The 26,742-nt window shown below is 45.1% G+C and overlaps 1 protein-coding gene across 1 annotated transcript; it reads left to right on the plus strand.

Annotated features, from left to right (window-relative positions):
- The first annotated feature begins 2,229 nt into the window (after positions 1-2,229).
- LOC101351202 (elafin-like) lies at positions 2,230-3,463 on the plus strand. The gene is made up of 2 exons (XM_012558666.1): positions 2,230-2,308; positions 3,177-3,463. The coding sequence occupies exons 1-2, from the start codon at positions 2,230-2,232 to the stop codon at positions 3,461-3,463; spliced, it is 366 nt and encodes a 121-aa protein (XP_012414120.1).
- The last annotated feature ends 23,279 nt before the right edge of the window (positions 3,464-26,742 follow it).

A 26,742-nucleotide genomic window follows, 5' to 3' on the forward strand; every position in this document is an offset into this window, starting at 1 on the left:
GTCAGCAAAAAAGAGGAAGACCCTCAACAAGATGAAATGGCACAGTGGCTGCAACAATGGGCTCAAACAGCAATGACTGTGGGAATGGCACAGGACCAGGCAGTGTTTCATTCTGTTGTACACAGGGTTGCTACGAGTCTGAACTGACTCGACAGCACCTAACGACAACAACATAAAGAGATATAAATACAGATACAAATCCCAACACGTTAACAACTGTTGTTAAACCATCCAGTTGTGGGTAAGGTATCATTGCTCTGTTTTCTCAACTTTTTAGTAAGTTTAAAACATTTATAATAAAAAGCTAGGGGAGAAAATAGCCAGCACACTCCAACATTCTCGCATTTGTCCATAACTCCCCAGACTTCAGCCCTGGTACACACATGGTCTAGGTTCAAGGAGACAACTGGTTAGATTGTATCCAATGGTTCACCACCCAATAAGGAATTTGATCTCTTCCTGGGATGAAGGGATCCTCCCTACTCCTCCCGATCTCCATTCAGCCTTTTCCATACCTTAGGTGTTGTCTCTGACCATGCCCCATTCCCAAATTTCTGTGTTACTTAGGATTCTTGGTAGCAAATTCCAGAAACACAGTTCAGACAAGCTTAGATAGAAAGGTGAATTTATTGGGTGATAACCAAACCATGAGAAAGGCACGGGTGGGGCTGACAATAAAGGGGAATAAGGACCAGATAACCTCAGAAATATTCTCTGTCCATCTCTCATCTCTACTTCTAAGCGTCTGAGATTCATCTCCTCAGACATTCCTTCCCACCAGGGCTGGAATCACTGTTCTCAGTTCCTGGGCTTGTATCTGCTAACTTCGCCAAAAGAAAGGACTTCTCTTTCTTTAGTGGCAATTAAAATAAAGGACTTCGAAAGGCCTAGGTCACAGTCTGGAGTTGGGGGTAGCTGGGCTTTAATGATGAGTGGCCCATTCTTCCTGAGAGGAGGAAGGAGAGGTTCCCCAAAGGAAAGTGGGGGTACTCTTCCCAGAAGGAGGGAGAGAGACTAGACAGACAGCATCATAGATGTCCACTACATGGGTGGTGTCTGTTTTCTTCCTTTCTCATTTCTGCACTTCCCCAATTTGCTTCAATGAACATGAACTTCTTTTGTAATCAGAAAAATAACATAAATAAACATTATATTTTAAAGTATTATAAGGTGTTCCTCAAGAGAAGTGTTTCTCAGCCTAGGCACTACTGACATTTTGGGTGGGATAATTCTTTGTTGTGGGGCTGCCTGTGCACTGCAGGGTGTCTAACAGCATCCCTGGTGTCTACACACTAGATGACAGTAGCCCCCCCACCTACAAACTCGTGGAGATGCATCCACCCCCAGCACCAGCAGTCACCTCTCTCCTTCCAAAAGAAATTCTAAAATCCAGAAATATAGAGAATGGATTCAAAATCCTGGCAGGGGATGAGGAGGTCCAAGACGAGAGGCAGAGATGCTGGTTTTCTTTCAGGATCCCTCAGCAGTCAGGAGAACAATTCCTAAGAAGGAAGTACTATTATTACGCCCATTTTATGAATGAGGAAACTGAAGCTTAGAAAGGTGGAGCCATTTGCAAAGTCATGCAGTTGGTGGCAGGTCCAAAGTCTGCTTTGTTCCATACCACATTGCTTCAGGGAGGCCACGATGCCAAGGAGACATCATGGCGGAAGGTGGAAACTAGAGCTTAAAGGCTTGAGTGCATGGACATGAGGCCCAGGACATTCTGAGCACTGCCATTCAGATTCTTCCCAGGAGTCAGAAGAGAACTCAGGATGAGCCCGGGGCCATGCAGAAAGGAGTAAAGGTGGTGGTCTGGGGTGAGGCACACACAGAGAGGGCTGAGCAGAGAACATCCTGAATTTGATGTAAGAAGTCTGGCCCTGCCACTGCTGGGCTGTGTGATCTTTTTTTTCCTTTCTCTGAGTGATTACTTTCCCTTTCCTGCACCTCTGTTCCATCTTCCAAAAACAGTTTGGTCCTAGTAGCTCCTAAGAATCAAGCAGCTCTTCTCCTCACTTGAAGAAGGAAGGTCAGGTCTTGGGACAATCAGAATGATGTCCCAGCTTCTGTTCCCCTCCCTGGAAGCGGGTAGACACTTCCTGAGAGAGCTGGGAAAGTGCAGCCCTTGCCATTTGTGAACCTTTAGCCCCACCCACTGGCACGCCCAGCAGTGACCATATAAAGCAAGGCTCAGCCTCAGCTGTCAGTCAAGCACCTTCCAGCAACATGAGGTCCACCAGCTTTTTGGCCCTTACAGTGTTTCTTGTTTTTGTGACCCTGGTGGCTGGGAAAAGAACCAAAGAAGGTGAGCGGATGGGTGGACCTGGGTGGGGCTGGGATGAGGCAAGGCTCTGAGGGGCCTTCTAGAGCTCTAGGCATGGCTGGACTCCCCACCTCACCACTGTGGTCTCCTCCACCAGATAAAGTGAAAGCAGGAATTTGCCCAATTGACAGCAGACTCTGCTTTAATGCTGATCTACCCCGGTGTGAGAGAGACAAGCACTGTGTAGGGAATAAAAAGTGTTGCTTTGTGGACTGTGGCTTTAGGTGTGTGGTCCCTGTGAAGACACTGAAAAAAGGTGAGAAGCCCCTGCCCCCAGGTATGGTGCTGCTTGCTTCCACTGCCCCTATCTGTCCCATAAAAGTACCAGAGGAATCAGTCCTTTTAGTGGGGTGTAGGCAGGGATGGTTAATAACTGGCAGGGGCCCTCAGAGATCAGCTAGTCTGAACATTCCTAGTGTAGGAATGAGGAAACTGAGGGGTGAAGAAGTGTCAAGCCATCCCAGAGTGAGAAAGGGAGGCCAGGTCTCTGAGCACATGGCTCAGGGCTTGTCCGCCTCCATCAAGTTTCCTCAGAAATGATGCGACATCCTTTTCACCTCTGGGAGTCGCTCACCTGGCACCTGCCCCTGAGGGTCCTGGGGCTTGGAATGTGGGAGAAGCTGAGATGGGCACCCCAAGGCAACCCTGGTCCTGAAGTCCTTTCCCCAAAGAAAGGGAAGAGTGTCGCAAAAGTCCAGACCCCAGGGGCTAGATTTCCTTCTCTGCCCCCGGTGCCCCTCTCCCATCCCAGGCCATGGTTTGGGGTCATCGAAGTGAGTGGCGGTGCCAGGGGAAAACGTGGTAGTTGAAACAGGGCACAGGGTCTGAACATAGGCTTCCCTCCTTTTAGAAAATCCAGTCAAAGGTTACAGCCTAGTCCAAGACTCAGTCAAAGGAAGAATCAAAGGCAGAGGTCAAGTTCAACATCTAATCCAAGTCCAAGGTCAAGCCAAAAGAAAAGCCAAAGGCAAACACCAAGTTCCAGCGAAGGCCAATAAGCGTGGTGCCTGCCCCACGATTCTGACCCATTGCACTGTACTGAATCCCCCTAACCTCTGTCATAGCGACACTGAGTGCCCAGGAGCCAAAAAGTGCTGTGCAGGCCACTGTGGGATGACCTGTCTGGAGCCCCAGTGAGGTGAGGACTGGGTGGAGGAGATGATCCTAGTTGGTGGGGAGAAGGGAAATGGGGAGGGGATGGAGAAGCTGAAGTCTCAGAGGCCAGTTCTTCAGGAGTAGAGGGAACAGGGAGGGATAACAGTCACCCTGAATGGGCCCCATAAGGAAGGGCCCTTGTCTATTACAGAAAATCTTACACCTCTGAGAGGAAAGGCAACAAGAGGGGATGTATGCTCAGACCTATTGTTGCCTCATGTAGGTAACTCCCTCCTGTCTCCCCAGGTGAAGCCTGACTGCAGTGCGCCTCTGTGAAGTAGCTGGGCTGCAGGCTCCAATCTGGTCCCAAGTCACCACACCCCCCCATTGTTCCTGCCATGAGGGTGCCCAAGTATATCATTCACTGACCAATAAAGAGTCCTGTATGCTGTACATGTTTCTGGTTCCTGTTACTTCTGGTCTCCTGAAAGCTCTGGGGAAAGCTGGAACTCCCCCTCCCCAGGTGAGAGGAGAGAAAGACCCCTGTGAATCGAGGGGAGCAGGAGTGGGAAGAAGAGGCCCGTTCCCAGGGTTTGTTAGTAGAAATACAATATCACACCTGACTACTGCAGTCTCCACACTGGATCCTGGAAATCTGGAAATCCCTTCCCCACACTTGCAGGCCTACCTACATTCACCCCAACTATTCCTCCAGGTCTGATGGAAGACCCTCAGCTCTGACAGTTCTGCCAGATTCATCAGCCAAATCCTGAAGCCCACTCCACAGTGCCCTCCTCCCCTCTCTCTAAGGGCTCCTAGAACCTAATTATCTCCCAGAAAGATCAGAAAAGTTCTGAGGCAATAGTTACTGAGTGGTCCCTGCTCTTTAAGCATTTCCCCTGCAGAAGCCTGAGGTTCCTCCATTAGCACTTCATCCGTTGGTTAAAAAAAGATCACATTAGCGAAAGATCACATTAACGAAAAGATCAATAAAATCGGCAAACTCTTAGCTAGGCTGACAATGAAAAAGAGAGAGAAGATGCAAATATCGAAAATCAGAAATAAAAGGGGGGACATTACAACTGACCCTACAGAAATAAAAGGGATCATAAGGAACTACTAATGAACCATTGTAAGCAAAAAGAAAAAGATAACTTTGATGAAATGGACAAACTTCTAAAAAACACATAAACTATAGAAATTGACTCAAGAAGAAATAGAAAATCTCAACATACCTATAACAAGGGAAGAGATTGAATCAGTAATCAAAAAAATTCAACAAAAAAGTCCTGGACTAGATGGCTTCACTGGGAAATTTGACCAAATATTTATAGACAAAGTGATACCGATACTTTTAAAACTGTTCCAAAAAACAGAAGAGTAGGGAACAAGTCCAAGCTCACTCTATGAGACCAGCATTATCCTGAAAGCAAAGCCAAACAAAGACAGCACAAGAAAACTGCAGACCAACATCCCTTATAAATAGAGAAACAAAAATCCTCAAAAAAATACTAGCAAACCAAATCCAATAGCATATCAAAAGGATTATACACCATGACCAAGTAGGATTTATTCCAGAAATGCAAAAATGGTTCAACATTAGGCAACCAATCAATGTAATATACCACATGTAAGGTTAGCTATGAGTAGGAATCGACTTGATGGTGATAGTTTTTTTTTGTTTTAACATATCACATTAATAGAACAAAGAAAAGGACCATGATCATCTCAGTTGATGCAGAAAAAGCATTTGACCAAATCCAACACTCTTTAATGGTAAAAACACTCACCTAGGAATAGAAAGGAAATTCCGCAATATGATAAAGGGCACTTACGAAAAACCCACAACTTAACATCATACTCAATGGAAAAGACTGAGAGCTTTTCCCTTAAGACTAGGATGCCCACTCTCACCACTAATATTTAATATTGTACTAGAAGCCCTAGCCAGAGAAATTAGCAAGAAAAATATATCAGAAGTATCCAAATCAGGAAGAGAGAAGTAAAACTGTATCTATTTGCAGATAACATGACCCTATGTATAGAAAATTCCAAAGAAGTCACAAGAAAGTTTTAGAGCTAATAAAATGAACACCCAAATACAAGGTGAGTTTCTATACACCAGCAATGAATAATCTGAAAAGGAAGTTAAGAAAACAATTCCATTTACAATAACATCTAAAAGAATAAAATATTTAGGAAAAAATTTAACCAGGGAGGTAAAACACTTGTACACTGAAAACTATAAAACATTGCTGAAAGAAATTAAAGAAGATCTAAATAAATGGAAAGGCATTCTGTGTTCATGGACTGGAAGACTTAATAGTGTAAAGATGACAATACTACCAAAGCAATCTATAGATTCCACACAATTCCTGTTAAAAATCCAACAGCCTTCTTTGCAGAAACGGAAAAGTCAATCTTCAAATTCACATGGAATTGCAAGGGGCCCCAAACAGCCAAAGCAAAAAGAAGAACAAAGTAGGAGGACTCACACTTTTCGATTTCAAGACATAGTATAAAGCTACAGCAACCAAAACAGCCCAGTGCTAGTATAAAGACAGACACATAGAACAATGGAATAGAATTTAGAGTCTAGAAATAAACCCACAGAACTATGGCCAATTGATTTTCAACAAGGTCGCTGAGTCTATGCAACAGGGAAAGAACAATCTCTTCAATAAATGGTGCTGGGACAACTGGATTTCCACATGCAAATTAACTCCACACGAAAATTAAATCAAATAACTAAATGTAAGAACTAAAACCATAAAATTCTTAAGACGAAACAGAAGCAATCTTTGGGACCTAGCTGTCAACAATTGATTCTTAGATATGACACCAAACACATGAGTAACAAAAGACAAAATACATAAATTGGACTTTATAAAAATTAAAAACTTTTGTGCATCAAAAGACTTTACCAACAAAGTGAAGAGACAACCCACAGAATGGGAGAAAATGTTTGGTAAACATATATCTGATAAGGGTTTAATATCCAGAATATATAAAGCACTCCTACAAATAAGCAACAAGACAAACAACCCAATTAAAAAATGGGCAAAGGACTTGAATAGGTATTTCACCAAAAAAGATATGCAAATGGCCAATAAGCACATAAAAAGATGCTCAATGTCATTAATCATCAGGGAAATGCAAATCAAAACCAAAATTAGATACCACTTCACCCCCACACCAAGATGGCTATTATCAGAAAAAATGAAAAATAATAAGTATTGGCAAGGATGTAGAGAAACTGGAAACCTTATCCATTGCTGGTGAGGTTGAAAAATGACATCGTTGCTGAAGAAAACTGTGGCTGTTTCTTTAAAAATCGAACAAAGAAGCATGCTTGTCCGTTTTCCCATTCTTGTCCGTTTTCCCATTCTTGCCTATTCTGTGACATTCTTTGGATTGGGGCAGACATTCTAGCTCTGGCAGCATGCTTGTCAGCTTCCCACTTTTGTCCTTTTGAATATATGCCAAATAAAACTTTCTTTTTACTTTAAAAAAAAAAAATTGAACAAAGAATTACCATGTTGTTGTTGTTGTTAGGTGCCGTAGAGTTGGTTCCAACTCATAGCGACCCCATGCACAACACAATGAAACACTGCCCACTCCTGTGCCATCCTCACAATCATTGCTATGTCTCAGCCCATTGTTGCAATCACTGTGTCAATCCATCTCATCGAAGGTTTTCCTCTTTTTCACTGACCCTCTACCTTACCAAGCATGATGTCCTTCTCCAGGGACTGGTTCCTTCTGACAACATGTCCAAATTATGTGAGATGAAGTCTTGCCATCTTCGCTTCTAAGGAGCATTCTGGCTGTACTTCTTCTAAGAGACATTTGTTAGTTCTTCTGGCAGTCCATGGTATATTCAATATTCTTCACCAACACCATAATTCAAAGGCATCAATTCTCTGGTCTTCCTTATTCACTGTCCAGCTTTTGAATGCACATGAGGTGACTGAAAAATATTATGGCCTGCCCCTTAGTCCTCAAAGTAACATCTTTGCTTTTCAACACTTTAAAGAGATCTTTTGCAGTACATTTGCCCAATGAATATGTTGTTTGATTTCTGGACTGCTGCTTCCATGCATGTTGACTATGGATCCAAGTAAAATGAAGTCTCTGACAACTTCAGTATTTTCTCCGTTTATCATGATGTTGCTTATTGGTCTAGTTGTGATTTTTTTTTTCTTTATGATGAGGTGTAATCCATATTGAAGGCTGTAGTCTTTGATTTGGATCAGTAAGTGCTTCAAGTCCTCTTTGCGCTCAGCAAGCAAGGTTGTGACATCTGCATACTGTAGGTTGTTAATGAGTCTTCTTTCAATCCTGATGCCACCTTCTTCTTCATATATTTCCTCAGCATATAGATTGAATAAGTATGGTGGAAGGATACAACCCTGACACATACCTTTCCTGATTTTAAACCACTCAGTCTCCCCTTGTTCTGTTAGAACGACGACTGCCTCTTGGTTTATGTACAGGTTCCGCATGAGCATAATTAAGTGTTCTGGAATTCTCATTCTTCCCAATGTTATCCATAATTTGTTATGATCAACAAAGTTGAATGCCTTTGCATAGCCAATAAAACACAGGTAAACATCTTTCTGGTATTCTGTGCTTTCAGCCAAGATCCATCTGACATCAGCAATGATATCCCTCATTCCACTTCCTCTTCTGAATCTGGCTTGAATTGCTGGCAGTTTTCTGTCAGCGTACTGCTGCAGCCGATTTTGAATGATCTTCAGAAAAATTTTACTTGTGTGTGGTATTAATGATACTGTTCAATAATTTCTGCATTCTCTTGGATCACCTTCTTTGGAATGGGCATGAATGTGGCTCTCTTCCAGTCAGTTGGCCAGACAGCTGTCTTCCAAATTTTGGGGCATAGACAAGTGAGCACCTCTAGAGCTGTATCCATTTGTAGAAACATCTCAACTGGTATTCTGTCAATTTCCGGAGCCTTGTTTTTCACCAATGCTTTCAATGCAGCTTGGACTTCTTCCTCAATACCATCGGTTCCCGGTCATATGCTACCTCCTGAAATGGTTGAATGTCGACCAATTCTTCTTGGTATAGTGACTCTGTGTATTCTTTCCATCTTCTTTTGATGCTTCCTGCATCATTCAACATTTTGCCCACAGAATCCTTCAATATTGCAACTTGAGGGTTGAATTATTTCCTCAGCTCTTTCAGCTTGAAAAATGCCAAGTGTGTTCTTCCCTTTTGATAGTCTATCTCCACGTCTTTGCACGTGTCATTTTAATACTTTACCTTGTCTTCTCAAGCCTCTCTTTGAAATCTTCTGTTCAGCTCTTTTACTTCATCATTTCTTTCTTTTGCTTCAGCTACTCTACATTCAAGGGCAAGTTTCAGTCTCTTCTGACATCCAATTTGATCTTTTCTTTCTTTCCTGTCTTTTTAATGACCTCTTGCTTTCTTCACGTATGATGTCCTTGATGCCATTCCACAACTCGTCTGGTCTTCAGTGATTAGTGAGAGTGAAAAATTTTCATAAGTTAATACTGGTCAATCGTAATTTCTTCTTTTGTGAATTTCATGTTTTTGTACTTTGCCCATTTTTGTTGGAGGTCCTTTCGTTTTTATTATTGACCCTTTCAAGACAGTGGGACATATGATATCCCACCCACTTTTTATGCCTCCGGAGTTCGTTAGAAAGGAAGTATCCTGATTTTAACACATTAAGCCTCAAGGACGGAGGCTTTTGAAATGTGTGAAACTCTACAACCCTTTGTGGCAGCCTCATATTTGTGTAGATTGAGCATTTTCTTAGGTGATGCCTCCCAGACGTGTGAATTTTCTAAATTTTTGACAGATTTGCCTTTATTTCTGTGAGATAAGCCTCCTCACTATGTTTCCCAACTATTTTGTTCTTGAGATAATGTACTTTTCAGAAGAATAAGCTATGGCCAGTCTTCATTCAGTCATAGTGACCATTTTCTCCTTGATACCATTCTTTGTTTCCAAGTGTTACTGGCTCCCTGCTTTTCTAGATTCTGAACAGTAAATAATGCTTTTATAATAAGGAATAATGCATTGCAGTGGTACTTTTTAAGAGACTGGAACTCCTATAAGTTATTTTTACCCTGCATTCAACCTTAGGGCCCAATCATTGCTTCCACATGTAGCAGATGCAATGCACCACTGTGAGCAGGTCTGCAGTATTCCAGAGGCAGCAGTTTCTACTTCTTAGCGGTTAGTACTGCTTTTGTTATAATGAAGAATACATAGTACTGGCAATTTTTCTGAAATTCAAATTTCTTTAGTTTTATTAACTTGGCCCGTAAGTACTACTTTTGTAGTATTGAAGAATGCATTGTAGTGATAATTTTCCTGAGATTAAAAAAAAAAAAATCCCTTGCCTTTATTTATTTGGGCTGTAAGTACTGCTTTTGCAGTAAGGAAAAATACATTGTACCATATTTTGAAAAGTTTCATGAAAAATAATAAAAAGGCTAAGAAGGAGACAAGAATAAAATGTATGTGCAGTCATTGCCAGGTGTCTTCACATTTTACCTCATATTTTGCAAATTGTCAAGAAATAAAATTTTTTTAAAAAACCGATTTTATCATTGACTTGTATTGGCAGGATCTACATTGTCCAGGGTCTGCTGGGACATGATCCCAGATAGTGGGTATCAAAATCCATAACTCACAACAAAAATTCTGAATTGGTCCTTTAATCAGTATGCCTTCATTAGTCAAAATACAATAGCACAAACAATTCAAAGGAGAAAATAATTGAGTCTTGAATTAAGAGCTGTTTATATATTATGGACACAATTTGTCATACATGAGAGGCAGTATAGGAAAGTGGTTAGTACTTATAGATACTGGACTCAGGTATACCTAGTTTTGAATCCTAGTGCCACCAATTACTAGTTGAGTGACTTTGGACAAGTTACTTAACTTTTCTAAGCTTCAGTTTACTCTTCCATAAAAGAGAGATAGTATTTATAAGATTGAATGAGATGAGCTTGATAAATGCTTATTTTAATCCTATACTGCAAACGTTTTTTCCTTATTTTTGCTTTGTACCAAAGTTTTAAATTTTGAGGTAATCAAATCAGTCTTTTCATTTATATTTTCTCCCTTTGTTTTTATGCTGAAAAAGGTCCTTTTGGCTCTGATGCCAGTAAATACTCACTATATTTACTTATAATTCTTTTGTGATTAAAAATAATTCTTTAGTCTAGCTGAAATTTATTTTGGCATAGAGTGTGAGACAGAGAAATAACTTTTATGAAAAGTTATTCAACAATTGTCCCATTATCATTTAGTGGATAATGCAAACCTTTGACATTGACTGGAAATCAGAACTCTATTCAAAACAACAACAACTCAGGTCCTATATGCCAGGGGGACTGTTTCTGGGTTTTCTGTCTTTTCCTTTGACTATTTACTCTTGTGCCAGCACTGCTGTAGTAATTGTAGTTTCACGACAGACACTTCAGTAACTGGAGTATTGTGGCAGTTACCCCTCATTAATCTACGTTTTCAATTTTCTATGTCACAAGCATTTTATTCTTCCATATGAACCTAGTAATCATTTTGCTAAGTTCTAAAAACCAGTCCATTGTTGTTCTTTTTTAACTTAAATTTTTTATTGTGGTGAAATATGTGTAACAAAACATTTGCCGATTCGACCACTTTTAAGCATACAATTCAGCGACACTCATGTGCAACCATCACCACTATCCGTTTCTAAATTTTTTTTAATCAACCTTAACAGAAACTAAGTACCCCTTAGGCAGTACCTCCTCATGGACCCCTCCCACCAGGCCTTGGTAACCACTAATAAGCTTTGGCCTCTATGCACGTGCCTATTCTAGATATTTCATATTCACGGGATCATACTATATTCGTCTTTTGGTGTCTGACTTATTTCACTCAGCATAATGTTGTCAAGGTTCATCCATGTTGCAGCATGTAGCAGAACTTCATTTCTCTTTATGTCTGCACGATATTCTATTGTATGTATACACCACATTTTATTTATCCATTCATCAGTTGACAGACACTTGGACTGTTTCCACCTTTCAGCTATTGTGAATAAATTTTTCAGTGAACGCTGGCGTACAACTATCTGAGTCCTTTTTGTTTTGTTTCTGGGTCAGTTCTTTTGGGTAGATACCTAGGTGTGGAATTGTTGGGTCTTATGGTAATCACCACGCATCTGTCAGTTTGTTGTACTGTGGTGACTTACGTGTTGCTGTGATGTTGGAAGCTATGCCACAAGTATTTCAAATGGCAGCAAGGTCACTCATGGTGGACAGGTTTCAGAGGAGCTTCCAGACTAAGACAGACCAGAAAGAAGGACCTGGCGGTCTACTTCTGAAAACATTGGCCAGTGAAAACCTTATGAATAGCAGTGGAACAATGACTGATATAGTGCTGGAAGATGAGCCCTTCAGGTTGGAAGGCACTCAAAATATGACTGGGGAAGAGCTGTCTCCTCAAAATAGAGTTGACCTTGACGTGAATGAAGTAAAGCTTTTGGGATCTTCATCTGCTGATGTGACATGACTCAAAGTGAGCAGAAACAGATGCAAACACCCATTAATAATTGGAACATGGAATGTACAAAATATGAATCTAGGAAGATGGGAAGTCATAAAAAATGAAATGGAATGCTTGGATATTCTAGGCATTAGTGAGCTGAAATGGACTGGTATTGGGAATTATGAATCGGACAATCATATGGTCTACTATACCGGCAATGACAAATTGAAGAAGAATGGCGTCACAGTCATTGTCAAAAAGAACATTTCAAGATCTATCCTGAAGTATAAAACTGTCATTGGTAGGCTAATATACATACACCTACAAGGAAGACCAGTCAATTCGACTATTATTCAGATTTACACACCAACCACTAATGCCAAAGATGAAGAAATGGAAGATTTCTACCAACTTCTGCAGTCTGAACTTGATCAAACATGCAATTAAGATGCACTGATAATTACTGGTGATTGGAATGCAAAAGTTGGAAACAAAGATGGCTCAGTAGTTAGAAAATATGGCCTTGGTAACAGAAATGATGCCAGAGTTCAAATGATAGAATTTTGTAAGACCAACGACTTATTCATTCCAAATACTTTTTTCAACAACATAAAAGGCGACCATTCGTGTGCACCTCACAGGATAGAATACACAGGAATCAAATTGACTACTACATCTGTGGGAAGAGACAGTGGAAAAGCTCAGTATCATTAGTTAGAAGAAGTCCCCTTCGGAACAAACCAGCAATTGCTCATATGCAAGTTCAAGCTGCAGTTGAAGAAAATTAAAACTAGTCCACGAGAACCAAAATACAACCTTGAGTATATCCTATCTGGATTTGGAGACCATCTCAAGAATAGATATGACACATTGAACACTAATGACCGAAGACCAGACAAGTTGTGGAATGAGATCAAGGACATCATACATGAAGAAAGCAAGAGATCATTAAAAAGACAGGAAAGAAAGAAAAGACCAAAATGGATGTCAGAAGAGACTCTGAAAGTTGCTCTTGAACGTAGAGTAGCTAACGCATAAGGAAGAAATGATGAAGTAAAAGAGCCGAACGAAGATTTCTAAGGGTGGTCAAAAAGACAAGGTAAAGTATTATAATGAAATGTACAAAGACCTGGAGATAGAAAACTGAAAGGGAAGAACACGCTCTGCATTTCTCAAGCTGAAAGAACCGAAGAAAAAATTCAAGCCTCAAGCTGCAATACTGAAGGATTCTGTGGGCAAAATATTGAACAACGCAGGAAGCATCCAAAGAAGATGAAAGGAATACAGAGTCACTATACCAAAAAGAACTGTTCAACATTCAACCATTTCAGAAGGTAGCATATGATCAAGAACCGATGGTAATGAAGGAAGAAGTCCAAGCTGCACTGAAGGCTTTGGTGAAAAACAAGGTTCCAGGAATTGACGGAATACTAATTGAGATGTTTCTACAAGCAGATGCAGCTCTGGAGGTGCTCACTTGTCTATGCCCAGAAATTTGGAAGACAGCTGTCTGGCCAACTGACTGGAAGAGATCCATATTTATGCCTATTCCCAAGAAAGGTGATCCAACTGAATGCAGAAGTTATCAAACAATATCATTAATACCACACACAAGTAAAATTTTTCTGAAGATCATTCAGAAGTGGCTGCAGCAGTACACTGACAGGGAACTGGCAGAAATTCAAGCCAGATTCAGAAGAGGACATGGAATGAGGGATATCATTGCTGATGTCAGATCCTGGCTGAAAGCAGAAAATACCAGAAAGATGTTTACCTGTGTTTTACTGACTACGCAAAGGCATTCGACTGTGTGGATCATAACAAATTATGGATAACGTTGCAAAGAATGGGAATTCCAGAACACTTCATTCTGCTCATGAGGAACCTGTACACAGATCAAGAGGCAGTCGTTCTAACAGAACAAGGGGATACTGCGTGATTTAAAGTCAGAAAAGGTGTGTGTCAGCGTTGTAGCCTTTCACCATACCTATTCAATCTATATGCTAAGCAAATAATCTGAGAAGCTGAACTATATGAAGAAGAACGGGGCATCAGGATTGAAGGAAGACTCATTAACAACCTGCATTATGCAGATGACAAAACCTTGCTTGCTGAAAGTGAAGAGGACTTGAAGCACTTACTAATGAAGATCAAAGATTACAGCCTTCAGTATGGACTACACCTCAGTATAAAGAAAACAAAAATCCTCACAACTGGACCAATAAGCAACATCATGATAATCGAAGAAAAGACTGAAGTTGTCCAGGATTTCATTTTACTTAGATCCACAATCAACACCCATGGAAGCAGCAGTCAAGAAATCAAATGACGCATTGCATTGGGCAAATCTGCCGCAAAAGAGCTCTTTAAAGTGTTGGAAAGCAAAGATGTCACCTTGAAGACTAAGGTGTACCTGACCCAAGCCATGGTGTTTTCAATCGCCTCATACGCATGTGAAAGCTGGATGATGAATGAGGAAGACTGAAAAAGAACGAAGGCCTCTGAATTGTGGTGTTAGTGAAGGATATTGAATATACCATGGCCTGCCAAAACAACAAACAAATCTGTCTTGGAAGAGATACAACCAGAATGCTCCTTGAAAGCAAGGATGGCAGACTATGTCTCACATACTTTGGACATGTTATGAGGAGAGCTCAGTCCCTGGAGAAGGACATCATGCTTGGTAAAGTTGAGGGCCAGCGAAAAAGAGGAAGACCCTCAACAAGATGGACTGACACAGTGGCTACAACAATGGGCTCAAGTATAACAACGATTGTGAGGATGGCGCAGGACTGGGCAGTGTTTCCTTCTGTACTACACAGGGTGGCTATGAGTCGGAACCGACTCAACAGCACCTAACAACAACAAAGTATTCAAAGAAAGCCAATTAAAATGAGATACCATTTTTCATTGGCAAAGATATTTATTTACTTGCTTACTTACTATCCTATATTTGGTGAGTGTATCTGTTAAGGGTATTTGGTTGTCAGCAACAGCAACAGAACTTTGGACTTTCCTCTTTAGAGCACTGCCTTCTCTGCTCAGGGTTCAAATGAGGTTTTGGAGGGAGAGTCCAGTGAGTTTAACCTGGGTCAAGTGCCCTCACCTGGTGATTGGTAGCCAACCAGAATTACAGGACTCGGGAGCAATGGCTCCACCAAATGAAGGGATGCTGGGCAGACAAAAACAACAGGTGTCTACTGCAGAGTGGGTGGAGGCTCTCACACATTCCCGTGCTTCTTTTGAAATCCAGTTTCACCAGATATATCCGAAGTCTGAAAATTGATCATGCCCTTTGAGCCAGCATTTCTACTATGAAAAATTTACCCTAAGGAAACAGTTAGAGATGTGTGCTAAAATGTATGTAAAAAGATTGTTATCACAGCTTTATTCATGAGTGAAAAATTAAAAAGACCTTCACGTTTTGCAATAGGGGGCTGATTTATGCATTTTGGCATATCGATCTTACAAAATCCCCTGTAGCCATTAGAAATCATAATATTGGAGAATGCTTCATGATACAGGAAAAAATCTAAAAAATTATCTTAGTTGAAAAAGCATGTTTTCAAGGAACATGTGTAATTTGTAATCAGGAAAAAAATAGCTTCATAGATTTTTCCTCTAAAATAAAGCTGCCAAGAGGGGGTGGCCAGAATTTGAAAAGTACTATTGGATCACAGAAGACAGGGCCCCTCTTCTCCTGAGGGCTTACAAGGCAGGATGAGGGATTCAAGTTAAACCCTAGGAAGAACTTCCTGACTGTCAGGGCTGTCCTGGACAGGAATGGGTGGGTGATACAGGCACTGGAATGTCACCTTCCTTTCTCAGGATCACATGAGGTAATGCCCTGCTTCCAGGGCTCAGGAACTGGATGGGAATCCTGGGGAGTCAATGGCGGAAGTCCCAGCTGAGTCAGGAATTAGCTGTGTGTCCTTAGGCCAGTCCCCTCCCATCTCTGGCCCACAGTTTCCTCATTTTTCAAATGAGAGGGCGCAGAGGATGGACTTGATCACCTTCCGTCCTGATACAGTTCTATGCTTCTGCAGAGTTTGGGGGCCCTCACCACCACCCTCGTGCTCCTCCCACACCACTTCCAGGGGCCTCTCCACCACCAAATGCAGAAACCAGCATCACAGATGTGAAATCCAAGGTGAGGTCCCTGGCTGAGATGATATTTTTTCCTCAGTATCCCTTAGAGCCAAGGAAGATAGCCCAGAGCCACCTACATCTGCTAGGAACAGAGACCTCAGCCAAACCAAAACCCATGACCCACACGCTCCAGACAGCATGGCAGCCCCAGGCAGGGGACAGTTCTACCGAATGCCACGGGAGATGATCTCACCAAAGACGGAGCGGCCTCCCTGCCATCCATCACAGAGGCCAACAAGAGAGGACCTTACTAGGCGTCACCCTCACCCGGGCCAGCCTGCCCGGATCAGCCTTCTTTAGCAGGGAGCTCTGATCCTAATCCCTAATGCCGTCTCCCTTTCCAGGCATCCGCAAACCCCTCCTTGCCATTCCAAAGCTAACTTGTGTCTCTTGCCTGAGCCATTGCTGGGGCTTCAAGACCCTTTTAAAAAAAAAAAAAGTGCTTCCAAGTGGATTGTGACTCACGGTGACCCCGTGTAAATACTTAACTGTTTGCGCCACCCAGGGACTCAAGAACTAGAAAGCCAGAAAAGAGCGCATCTGATTCAACCACCCTCACCCTTTATACAGATGAGGTAAACTTAGACCCAAAGAAAGACAAAACTTGCCCAAGATCACAGGTCAAGTCAGTGGTACAGGCAGGACTGGATCCTAGTCCCACAACAGCCAGGACGTGCCCTACCCTGCCATCAGCTCTTGCACAAGCGCCCCCTTGCATGGAAGCCCTTAGGCGGGGGTGTGGGGCCAGACAAGGCAGACGTGCTGTGCCACTCCATCCACGTCCACCCCCTCTTTCCTCCCCTGACTCAGCTGCCCTTACCTCCCTGCAGGTGTTGGGCCCCTGGGCACTGACCTTACTAGGTACCCAAGCAGAAACATGAGGGCCCGGAGCCTCCTCCTCCTGGTGGCCCTCCTGGCTTTAGGGAGCCAGCTGCCTGCTGCCTCAGGCCGGAGGAAGGGAGGTAAGTGATGGTAAGGTGGCTGGGAAGTTTGCCAGGGGTCTGGGGAAGCTTACAGCACTGGGTCAGAAGTTGGTAAGAACGGGAATTGAGTTGGAAACGAGACACACAAATAGAAAGACCCTGTGAACAGACTATGAAGTCACCTCTGAAGGGCTTCGCTCATCTCCTCCGGGAAACTCTGGCCTAGACTCGGATCCTCTGCTCCAGATGCCAGGTGGAGAGTGGGGGCCTGGGGAAGGCAGGCAGTGCAGTGCGTGCGTGCGTGAGTGCGAATCTCTAGGTATGTGGACGCCTGCTTTCTAAGTCTTCCTGTAGCTTGTGTTTTTGTGCCTGGCAGCCTGCCTGTGTCTGTGAGTATCCGGACGTGTGTTTCTGACAGTGTCTCAGTGCTTGTCTATGCCTGCCTATCCTTCTGAGTGTGTGTGTGTGTGTGTGTGCGCGTGTGCACGCACGCACATGTACTCCTCTTCGTGCATGTGTCTTTGACCCTACTGGTCCATGTCAATCTGTGTCAGCACATGTAGACTTAGGAATGAGTGCACACGTGTATTTGAAGTTGTGTGCCTATGCATGTGTACATGTGTGTCTCTGTGTGCCTCTTGCGGGGGGCGCTGTCCATGCATACTATTTTGTGGTTGTATCCACGGAAGTGTGTCTGCATCTGTGGGCCCACATGGCAGGGTGATGACCCTTGCTGTGACGATGGGCTTTCTCTGCCCCTCCCCACCCCCTAGCACAATCTGTGGAAGGAACTGGAGAGTTGCGTGGGGGTGCAGTTTCTGGAGGTCTATTGGGAGGAGAGCTAATCACCACAGAACCCCCTCCCTGCCCCCTCCCCATTCCCACCCCTGAAAGCCTGGGGCTGGCCTGTTGACAGGTGAGGGAGGGGAAGCCTCCAGAGTGGCTAGACAGGTGCCTCCCCACATGGATGAGGCCTCCGCCTCCATCCCCTCCTGGAGCTGGAACACTCTGACCTACATTCACACATGTGCAGCCTTGGCTCTGCCTTGGGGGAAGGGGACAGTAATGGGGACATGGCCCCCTCCTCCACAGGGTCCTGGCGAGTGGTTCCCTGCATCCTCTCTTCCCCCCTCGCCCATATAAGTTTCCTCAGAGGCAGGGGTCTCTCCCTGGGGTGTGAGCACTTTGGGGAGGAGGGTGCTTTGAGACCCCCCCCCATCCCCCGCTGAAGAAGGAAGGGAGGCGTAAAGGTCCCAGCTGAGGCCTAGGCCCAGGTCCAGCTGTGATTCCTGAGTCATCATCACTCTTCCCTGCGATGTTGTGAGGTTGGGACTATTTTCATCCTCATTTTGTAGAGGAGGAAGTAGAGGCATAGTGGGAAAACGACTTGCCCAAGGCCAAAGACCAGCTCTGAGCTGGTGTCAAAGGTGGCATTTGAGTGCAGTCTTTGGACTCAGGAAGACTCACCTCCCCAGCTCACTCCTTGTAAAATGGGTTTCGATGCCTCCCTCAGGATTAAATGTCTTCAGTAATTACAGGACCTCCAAAGGCCTGGTATATAGTTGGCGCTACATAAATGGATGATTTGGGGGGTACTGGGAGGGCACTCCCCAATACTGAGCCTGCTCAGAACCTCTCTGCACGGCCAAGTGTAACATACTGTATAAACGTCTGAGACATTTGTATCTTCTGCAATTGACCCCACCTCCATCCTTCCCAGATTTCCCTCCTACAAGGCATCTATTCTGGCTCTCAGGAGAATTCCAGGCAATGGAAGAAGGCAACAAGGTTGAGGCAAGGGGAGTCTTGGTTTGGTGTCCGTGAAAGCGCAGCCAACCCTGTTTATAAGTCCCCCTCCCAACTCACTCAAATGTCTGATATAAAGAGCATGGCACAGCCCCAGGTATATAGGTATAAGTGGTTATATGGTTTGGGTGAATATATCTGTATCTGTGTAGTTCTGTCCATACGTTTGTGTGTATATGAATGTGTATGTGTGTATATGTCTCTGCTCATACACACGTTTATATATATGACTGTGTCTGAATGTGTATGTGTAACTATCTGTGCACACACCCATGTGTGCAGGCATGTATGCTGCTGGTGTTGTTAGGCGACACTGAGTGGATTTCGACTCACAGAGACCCCACGTAACAGAGTGGAACTGCCCCACGGCGTTTTCTTGGATGCAATCTTTATGGGAGCAGATCGCCAGGTCTTTCTCCCGCCAAGCCACTTGGTGGGTTCCAAGCACCGCCCTTTAGGTTAGCAGTCAAGCACTTAACCATTGTGTCACCTGGGTTCCGTGTAGGCAGTATATATGACAGTACACTTGTATATTAGACTATGTGTATATGTCCCAGTTCATATGTATAAATATGATTGTGTCTGTGTTTATACATATAGAACTATCTGCATGTACATCTGAATGTGTACATATATTAGGTTTAACCACATGAAATTGTGGTTTTTGTAGATCAAAAAAAGGTGAATATCAGCAATTTCATGTGGTTAATTCTATAGCTAATTTTGTGTATACATCTAAGTGTGTTTGTATGATTGTATATGTGTATGTATGTCTGTGTGTATAAATATATATATTTAACTGTGTCTGGGTATGATTATTTTATTCTCTGAGTCTACATATCTAAGGGTGGAGTCCTGGGTGGTGCAAACAGTTACAGCGCTCAGCTGCTAATCCAAAGGTTGGAGGTTTGAGTCCCTCCAGAGGTGGCCTCGGAAGAAAAGCCTGGCAATCTACTTGTGAAAAATCAGCCATTGAAAACAGTATGGAGCACAGTTCTACTCTGACACACATGCGGTCACCATGAGTCAGAGTGGAATCGATGCAACTGGTTGGTCGTACATCTGTATGACTGCCTGTGTGTGTATATGACTGTGCTTCTATGTATACATCTGTGCTGGGGAACCTAGCTTTGGAGGGAGGGCTAGGAAAGGCAAGTGAACAGAGTTGAGGGTGACTTCCCAGACCCTCTCACTGTCCCTGCACATGCCAGGTTTTTATTCCCACCTCCACAATTTGCCCCCTGAAATGCCAATTCAGGTTTTTATTCCCACCTCCACAATTTGCCCCCTGAAATGCCAATTCCGGTTTTTATTCCCACCTCCACAATTTGCCCCCTGAAATGCCAATTCAGGTTTTTATTCCCACCTCCACAATTTGCCCCCTGAAATGCCAATTCTCATCCCATTTCCTTATGTCTCTTCCCCAAGTCTCAGATCCTGCCCCTCCTCCTGGAAGCTCTCCCTGACTCCATCGCCTGGCCCACCCCATCCTGCCCAGCCCACGGGGTGCTCCCCACTCTGAGTTCAGGCAGCTTCCTCTGGCCTGGGCTTGTGAGTTCAGGACTAAGCCCTGGGCCTCAGGCAGTCTCCCAGGTCCCATCACACCCCCCTGCCTGGGGAGGAGCCACTAATCAGAGTAAGGGGCACGCTCACAGGCTAAGCCACTCTTTCTCCAGCTGGGGGCAACAATTCAAGCCAACCCCATCCAACAACTGAAGCTGAGCACTTACTGTGTGAGCAAGGTCACTATAGTGTGTGCAGCCAGCACCCAGGCAGGGTGCTGGAGGCAGGAAGGGAGACACAGAGGTAAAGTCACAGCACTGGATCCAGCTGTTGCTGGCGGCGCATGAACCCTTCTTGGCTGACTTGAAGGTCAGCATCCAGCCCCCTTCCCTACAACTCAGTGGCGGCCAGAGCAGAGGGTGGAGGAGGGCAGAGGGAGCACTGCTCTGACAGACAAGGATTCAGAGACCTAGCCCAGGCTGTGTGGGTCTGGCCAAGTCGCTGCCCCTTTCAGACCTTGATTCCTCCCTCTAAATGGAGGGAGATACTGAATTCAAGCCTTTGTTGTAAACTCTGGAAATGGCCCAAAATCCCAAAAGAGGAGTGGTTAGGCCAGCCTGGGACAGAACATTCTATAGTCATTCAGAGAAACACCTCAAAGACGGAGTTAACGCCCCACGCCTGAAACAATGCCACTTGCAACAGTGACTAGCGCCACACATTGCAGCTGTGCCCACCTGAGGCCACGTGACAAGGCTGGCAATGGCTGACACACAGGCGAGGCTTGATCTCACGTCAAAGCCCTTTCTTTCAGATCGGCACATGAAGCCCTTGGCATTTTGCACCAAACACTGTGCCAGGGACCACACAGTGAGCAAAGCAGGCATGCTCACCCAGCTCGCGGCAAGCGGAGGGGTCAGACCCAAAGATGCAGAGTGACAGACTCTGTAGGAAGGATGCTTTGGGAGAGTATAGGGCAGGGTGAGGGCTGACCTAGTTAATGTGGGATGACAAGAGGTCTCCCTGAGGACGTGAGGTTTCAGCTGAGACCTAGTGGGCTGGCCAGGTGAGTGGAGCGTAGGAGAGAGTGCCAGGCGAAAGGCACACCAAAAGCAAGGGCCCTGCAGAGGGAAAGGGCTTGGAGTAAGTCAGGAGCCACGAAGCAGAAAGAGTGCCAGAGAGATGGGCGTGGCCTTCTGTCACCTGAGTTTCAAGCCCTGGGAGGTGGGTGTCAGCTTCCCTTTCACAGACAGAAAACTGAGGCTGGGGTAGTAAGAGACTTGCCAAAGGACAAGCAAGAAGTAAGGGGTGGGGAATTCAGACGTGATTCCCAGGCCAGGGCATACTGCCTAACTCTGAGCATGTTCAGCTGCAAGATTCGGGGCTTTTCTTATAGAGAAATCAGGGAGCTGCCCACCAGACGATGGACCCTGCCTCCTATCAGTACCTGACCAGTGTGTGGATGACAGCCAGTGTCCCTTCCACAAGAAGTGCTGCTACCGAGCTTGCTTCCGCCAGTGCCTCCATAAGGTCTCAGGTAAGTGCCCCCTCGCCTTACTGACCCCAAGTCCCAGGGCCGGTGGGCACAGGCCGGGCTCACCCTGGCCCCTGTGTTGCAGTCAAGCATGGCAGCTGCCCCAAGGACCGCCGGCACTGCCTGAGACCCACACAGCACCTGTGCCACAAGGACTCGGACTGCTCAGGCCCCAAGCGGTGCTGCCCCGGTGCCTGCGGCCGGGACTGCCGAGACCCTGTCAGAGGTACAGCTCCTGCAAGCCTGGGGCGGATGCCTTCCCCCTCCGAACCCCAGCTTAACAAACCCAACCGAATACTTCCCCAGAAGCCAGGTCTCCCCGGGACCAGAACTGGGGAAGTGGGTAGGGGTGGGAGGGTCCTGTTAGGATGAGAGAGGAGCTGGGGTGTCTTGGTTTCCCTACTGGGCTTGCTGTGTGACCGTCACCACCCACTAAAATGCTCTGGGCTTCAGTTTGCCCCTTTGAAGAAGGTTGGAGAGTCCTGCCTTGATGCGGGATTAAGCCCAAACCCCAGAGCCGGACCTTGGGAGGTGTTACCCCTTTCCTTCTGTCTCTCCTCAGGCTAATTCTGGTTCAGGATCCACGGCTCTGAACCTCAGGGTGGGGTTCCCAGGAGGAACACGTGACAGCAGGGGACCTGGGACCCTGATGCCTAGACAGTACCACCTCTGCCAGCAGAAGCTCTAATCCTCTTATCAAACACTGATCTGATGTCACTTCCCCCGCAACGTGCCCACCCCCATGACCCTCCTCCTGAGCATCAAGGGTCTCCACAGCCTGACTTCAAAGGAACTCCTCTCTGTTCACCACCCAAGCACCCTGTGTCGCTGCATCATGGAGCTTCTGGCCCCTCCAAACACTCACTGGGTTCTTTCTCATTCCTTCACACATGCTGTTCCTACCACCGGAAATGCCTGTCCCCCTCCGCCCCTCTCAGTTTTCTACTTCACCTCCAAGGCCCAATTCAGGTAGCCCCCTCTTCGCGGAACCCTGACCCCTCCTTCAGGTGGCCCAACCACCTAGAACATACGTTCTAGCAGGGGAGTTTAAACGTCAGTCCACTTACATACCCCTTGCACAATTTTTGCCATGCCTGCAAAACGCCAACATGATACTTTGTGTACTGCCTGTACTATTATTTACCTAATGGTTTTCTTTGAATAAACTCACTTTGGTATACAAACAAATTTATTTCAAAAGAAATCTTTATATCATGTCCCATAAATGGGACAGTCAAGACCACTTGCCATAAGGAGAATATAACTGTAAAAATAAATACATGGAAACAGTTAAGTTCCATTAAAGCAAATCATGTCAGATTAAACTATATTAAATAATGTTATTAAATTCTAGCTGGTTACTGCCACTCACCAAGACAATGAGCCTGAGGCCCACTCTCTGTCTCTATTTCAGAAATGAACATTAAAAAAAAAAAAGTTGCCATCAAGTCGATGCCAACTCATGGCAACCCAATGTGTGTCAGAGTAGAACTGTGCTCGATAGGGTTTTCAATGGCTGATTTTTCGGAAGTAGATCACCAGAACTCTCTTCTGAGATGCCTCTGGGTGGACTTGAACTCCAACGTTTCGGTTAGTAGCTGAGTGCGTTAACTGTTTGCATCATCCAGAGACAGCAAGAAATGAACATTAGCAAGGGTTGAAGTAATGTTAAAGACACGAATCTCTAAACTGAGCCTTTCTTCCTGGTGTAATGAGAAGGATTGAAAAGAGAACAATTATCTCACTCCAGGAGTCAATACTGTGTAATGTTGCATCCAGATGTACCCTGAGATCATTTCAAGTTGCCCCACAGTTGAGGAAACAGAGCCTGACTAGTTAGGTATGGCAGACTGTGTTGTTTGGCCCCAGTTACCCTTTCCTCCCCACCCTTACCACACCTTCCCGACAGGGAAGGTGCACCTCCCTGCCCCAGTGACTGGTGCTTGGCCACGGGACTTGCTTCAGCTAATGAAATGTAGGTGGAAGTGATAGTGTGCTAGTTTCCAGGCAAGGCACCAGCCTTCTTGGAGCTCCCACCCTCTACCATAAGAACAGCATTCTCACAGAGCAACTGGTTTCAGAGTGAGACACGGGGCACAGGCCTGACGCTGAGCTGTCCTGGCCAATCCTCAAGTTTGGGAGAGAAATACATGTTTGTGGTAGGAAGCCCCAGAGATGTGGGGGTTGTTTGTTACACAGGATTATCACAGTAAGAGCTCGACTAGTTCAGACGATGATTATCAGCCTCTAGTGAATGTCTGTGTCCCACACACTTCATTCTGCTATCCCATAATGCTCAGGAAGATGGGCATTGCCATTCCCATCTGATAATGAAGAAATCAAGGCTTTGAGATAAGTGGCTTGCCCAAGACCCCACAGTTGAAAAGTGGTGTAGCCAGGATTCAACCATACCGCATTCCTCTTTAGACAATAACCAATCCAGCAAGAGCTAACAAGTATGGAGCACTTACCCTGTGCCCCACCATCCGTCAGCTTGTCATACTGTGGTGGCTTGTATGCTGCTGTGATGCTGGAAGCTATGCCACCAATGTTTCAAATACCAGCAAGGTCACTTGTGGTAGACAAGTTTCAGCAGAGCTTCCGGACTAATGTAGACTAGGAAGAACAGCCTGACAATATACTTGTAAAAATCAGCCCATGGAAAACCACGCGGATCACAACAGAACATTTTCCGACTCACTTGCTTTGGACACGTCATCAGGAAGATTCAGTCGCTGGAGGAGAATATCGTGTTTGTTGACGCAGAGGGCCAGCGAGGGCGAGGGAGACCCTCGGTGAGAAGGACTGGCACAAAAGCCGCAACAATGAACTCAGACATGCCAGTGATCACGAGGATGACACAGGCTCAGGCAAGTTTGTCCTGTTGTACATAAGATCGCCATAAGTCAGAGTCAACTCGACGGCAGCTATCTATCTATCCATCCATCTTGTACCAGATGTCATTTTAATTACTTTAAAGATATAATCTCATTACAGTCTCCCAACCTTACGAGGTAGGTTTTGTTATGTTTCCCCCTTTCACGTCTGAGGAAATTGAGGCACGGGGAAGTTAATCTGGCCAATGTCATACAACTTATAAGCAGTAGAGTTGGGATGAAAACCCAACAGTTGACCTCCAAAGTTTACATTCTTAGTGACACACTAATTAAATTCTTTCCTCAAAGATTCCTTACCAGGTCTAAAGACTCAGTTTGCACATCTGAAAAACAGGAATAACAAAGACCCAAGAAGGTTAAGTGACTGACCTCAATTTTAGGCAGCTGGAACCTAGGCCAGCTGTGCACAGCTCACTGTCCTGGGTTTCTTTCCTGAAAGGTTTCAGGGAGAAAATTAAGGGGCTCAGCAGGAGGCTCCCACGTAAGCCAGTTAAGACTTGGCAGCTATGAGAGCCCACGGCTATCCTGGGGCTCTGAGTTCTGAGCTAGCAGCAGGATGTGGCAGGTCACAGGCCGTGGCTCCTCTGACTATAGATGCAGTATCTACATAGACCATCCTAGGGGTTACCTGCTGTTTCCTGGCTCACTATCTGTACCATCCATAGAGAGCTGCTCTGTCCTCAGCTACCAAACCCCAGCCCTGCTCCATTTCTACCACCTATCACTGCCCTTCTGGAAACTCTCCTAGGAGGCTGGACGCCTAGGTCCAATTCCAGACTCCAACCTTGTTTTCCTCCATTCGCACATTCAATAAATGTTCGCTGAGCACTTACTATATGCCCTGGGCCCTGCTTTCACAGAGCTCGGGTACTAGTGGATAAGACAAAGCCCCTGCATGGTATGTGAGGGATGGAGAAATCCAGGAGGCTATGGGGACCCAGCCTGGAGTCCCTGGGCGGTGCAAACAATTAATGTGCTTGGCTGCTAACTGAAAGGCTGGAGGTTTGAATCCACCCCGAAGTGCCTTGGAAGAAGGGCCTGGAGATCTACTTCTGAAAAATCAGCCACTGAAAACCCTATGGAGCATAGTTCTACTCTGACACACATGATGAGGTCACCAAGAGTCAGAATCGACTGGATGGCAACAGGTTTGCTTTTGTTTTTTACCCTTTAGTGATCGGTTAAGATCTGCTGGTGGGTTGGGACACTTGAGACTCTCCCTGTGTGCAAGCACAGCAGCCTCAGGGAAGCCCTTTGACAAAGAGATGCAGGTACCAGCTGTCAGGAGGGAAAACATACCAAGAACCAGTATGCGCAAAAGTGGTAAATCGATCTGAGGGGTATGGGCAGAGTGCTGACATCATCTGCTACAAGGATGAGAGCCACACAAGCCACATACTAAGAATAGGGGGAGAGGAAGTGAGAGGGAGCCTGGGTCTCCAATGCCATGTATGAGCAGCTCCACCAGCCCTGCCCGCCCCAACGAAGAAAAGTAGCCTCTCTCGTTAGGCCACTATGGTTCAGTTTCTTTCCCTAAAGCTAAATTAAACCCTAACTGATACATGGTTAAGCACTGAACTATTAACCAAAAGGTTGGCAGTTCTCACCCACCCAGAGGGTGCTCTGCTTCCAAAAGGTCACAGCCATGAAAACTCTACGGAGCGCAGTTCTACTCTGACACACATGACGTCACCATGAGTCAGAACTGACTCGACGGCAACTGGTTTTTTGGTTTTTAACTGATATGTCAGATAAAGAGAGGACGGGAAGAGTTGTTCATGGAGAGGGAATTGTATATGTTAATGCTTATCACAATCTTGAGAGGTAAGTATTGCCCCCATTTTACAGATGAGGAAAACAAGGATCCAAGAGGACAGATTACTTGGTCCAGGGTCACACAGCAATACAGTGGCAAAGGCAGGATTTGAACTCAGTGCATTAGTTAACTATTGCCATGTAACAAACTACCACAAA

Source organism: Trichechus manatus, unplaced genomic scaffold (assembly GCF_000243295.1).
Source record: "Trichechus manatus latirostris isolate Lorelei unplaced genomic scaffold, TriManLat1.0 scaffold00008, whole genome shotgun sequence".
In the NCBI taxonomy this organism is placed as follows: Eukaryota; Metazoa; Chordata; class Mammalia; order Sirenia; family Trichechidae; genus Trichechus; species Trichechus manatus.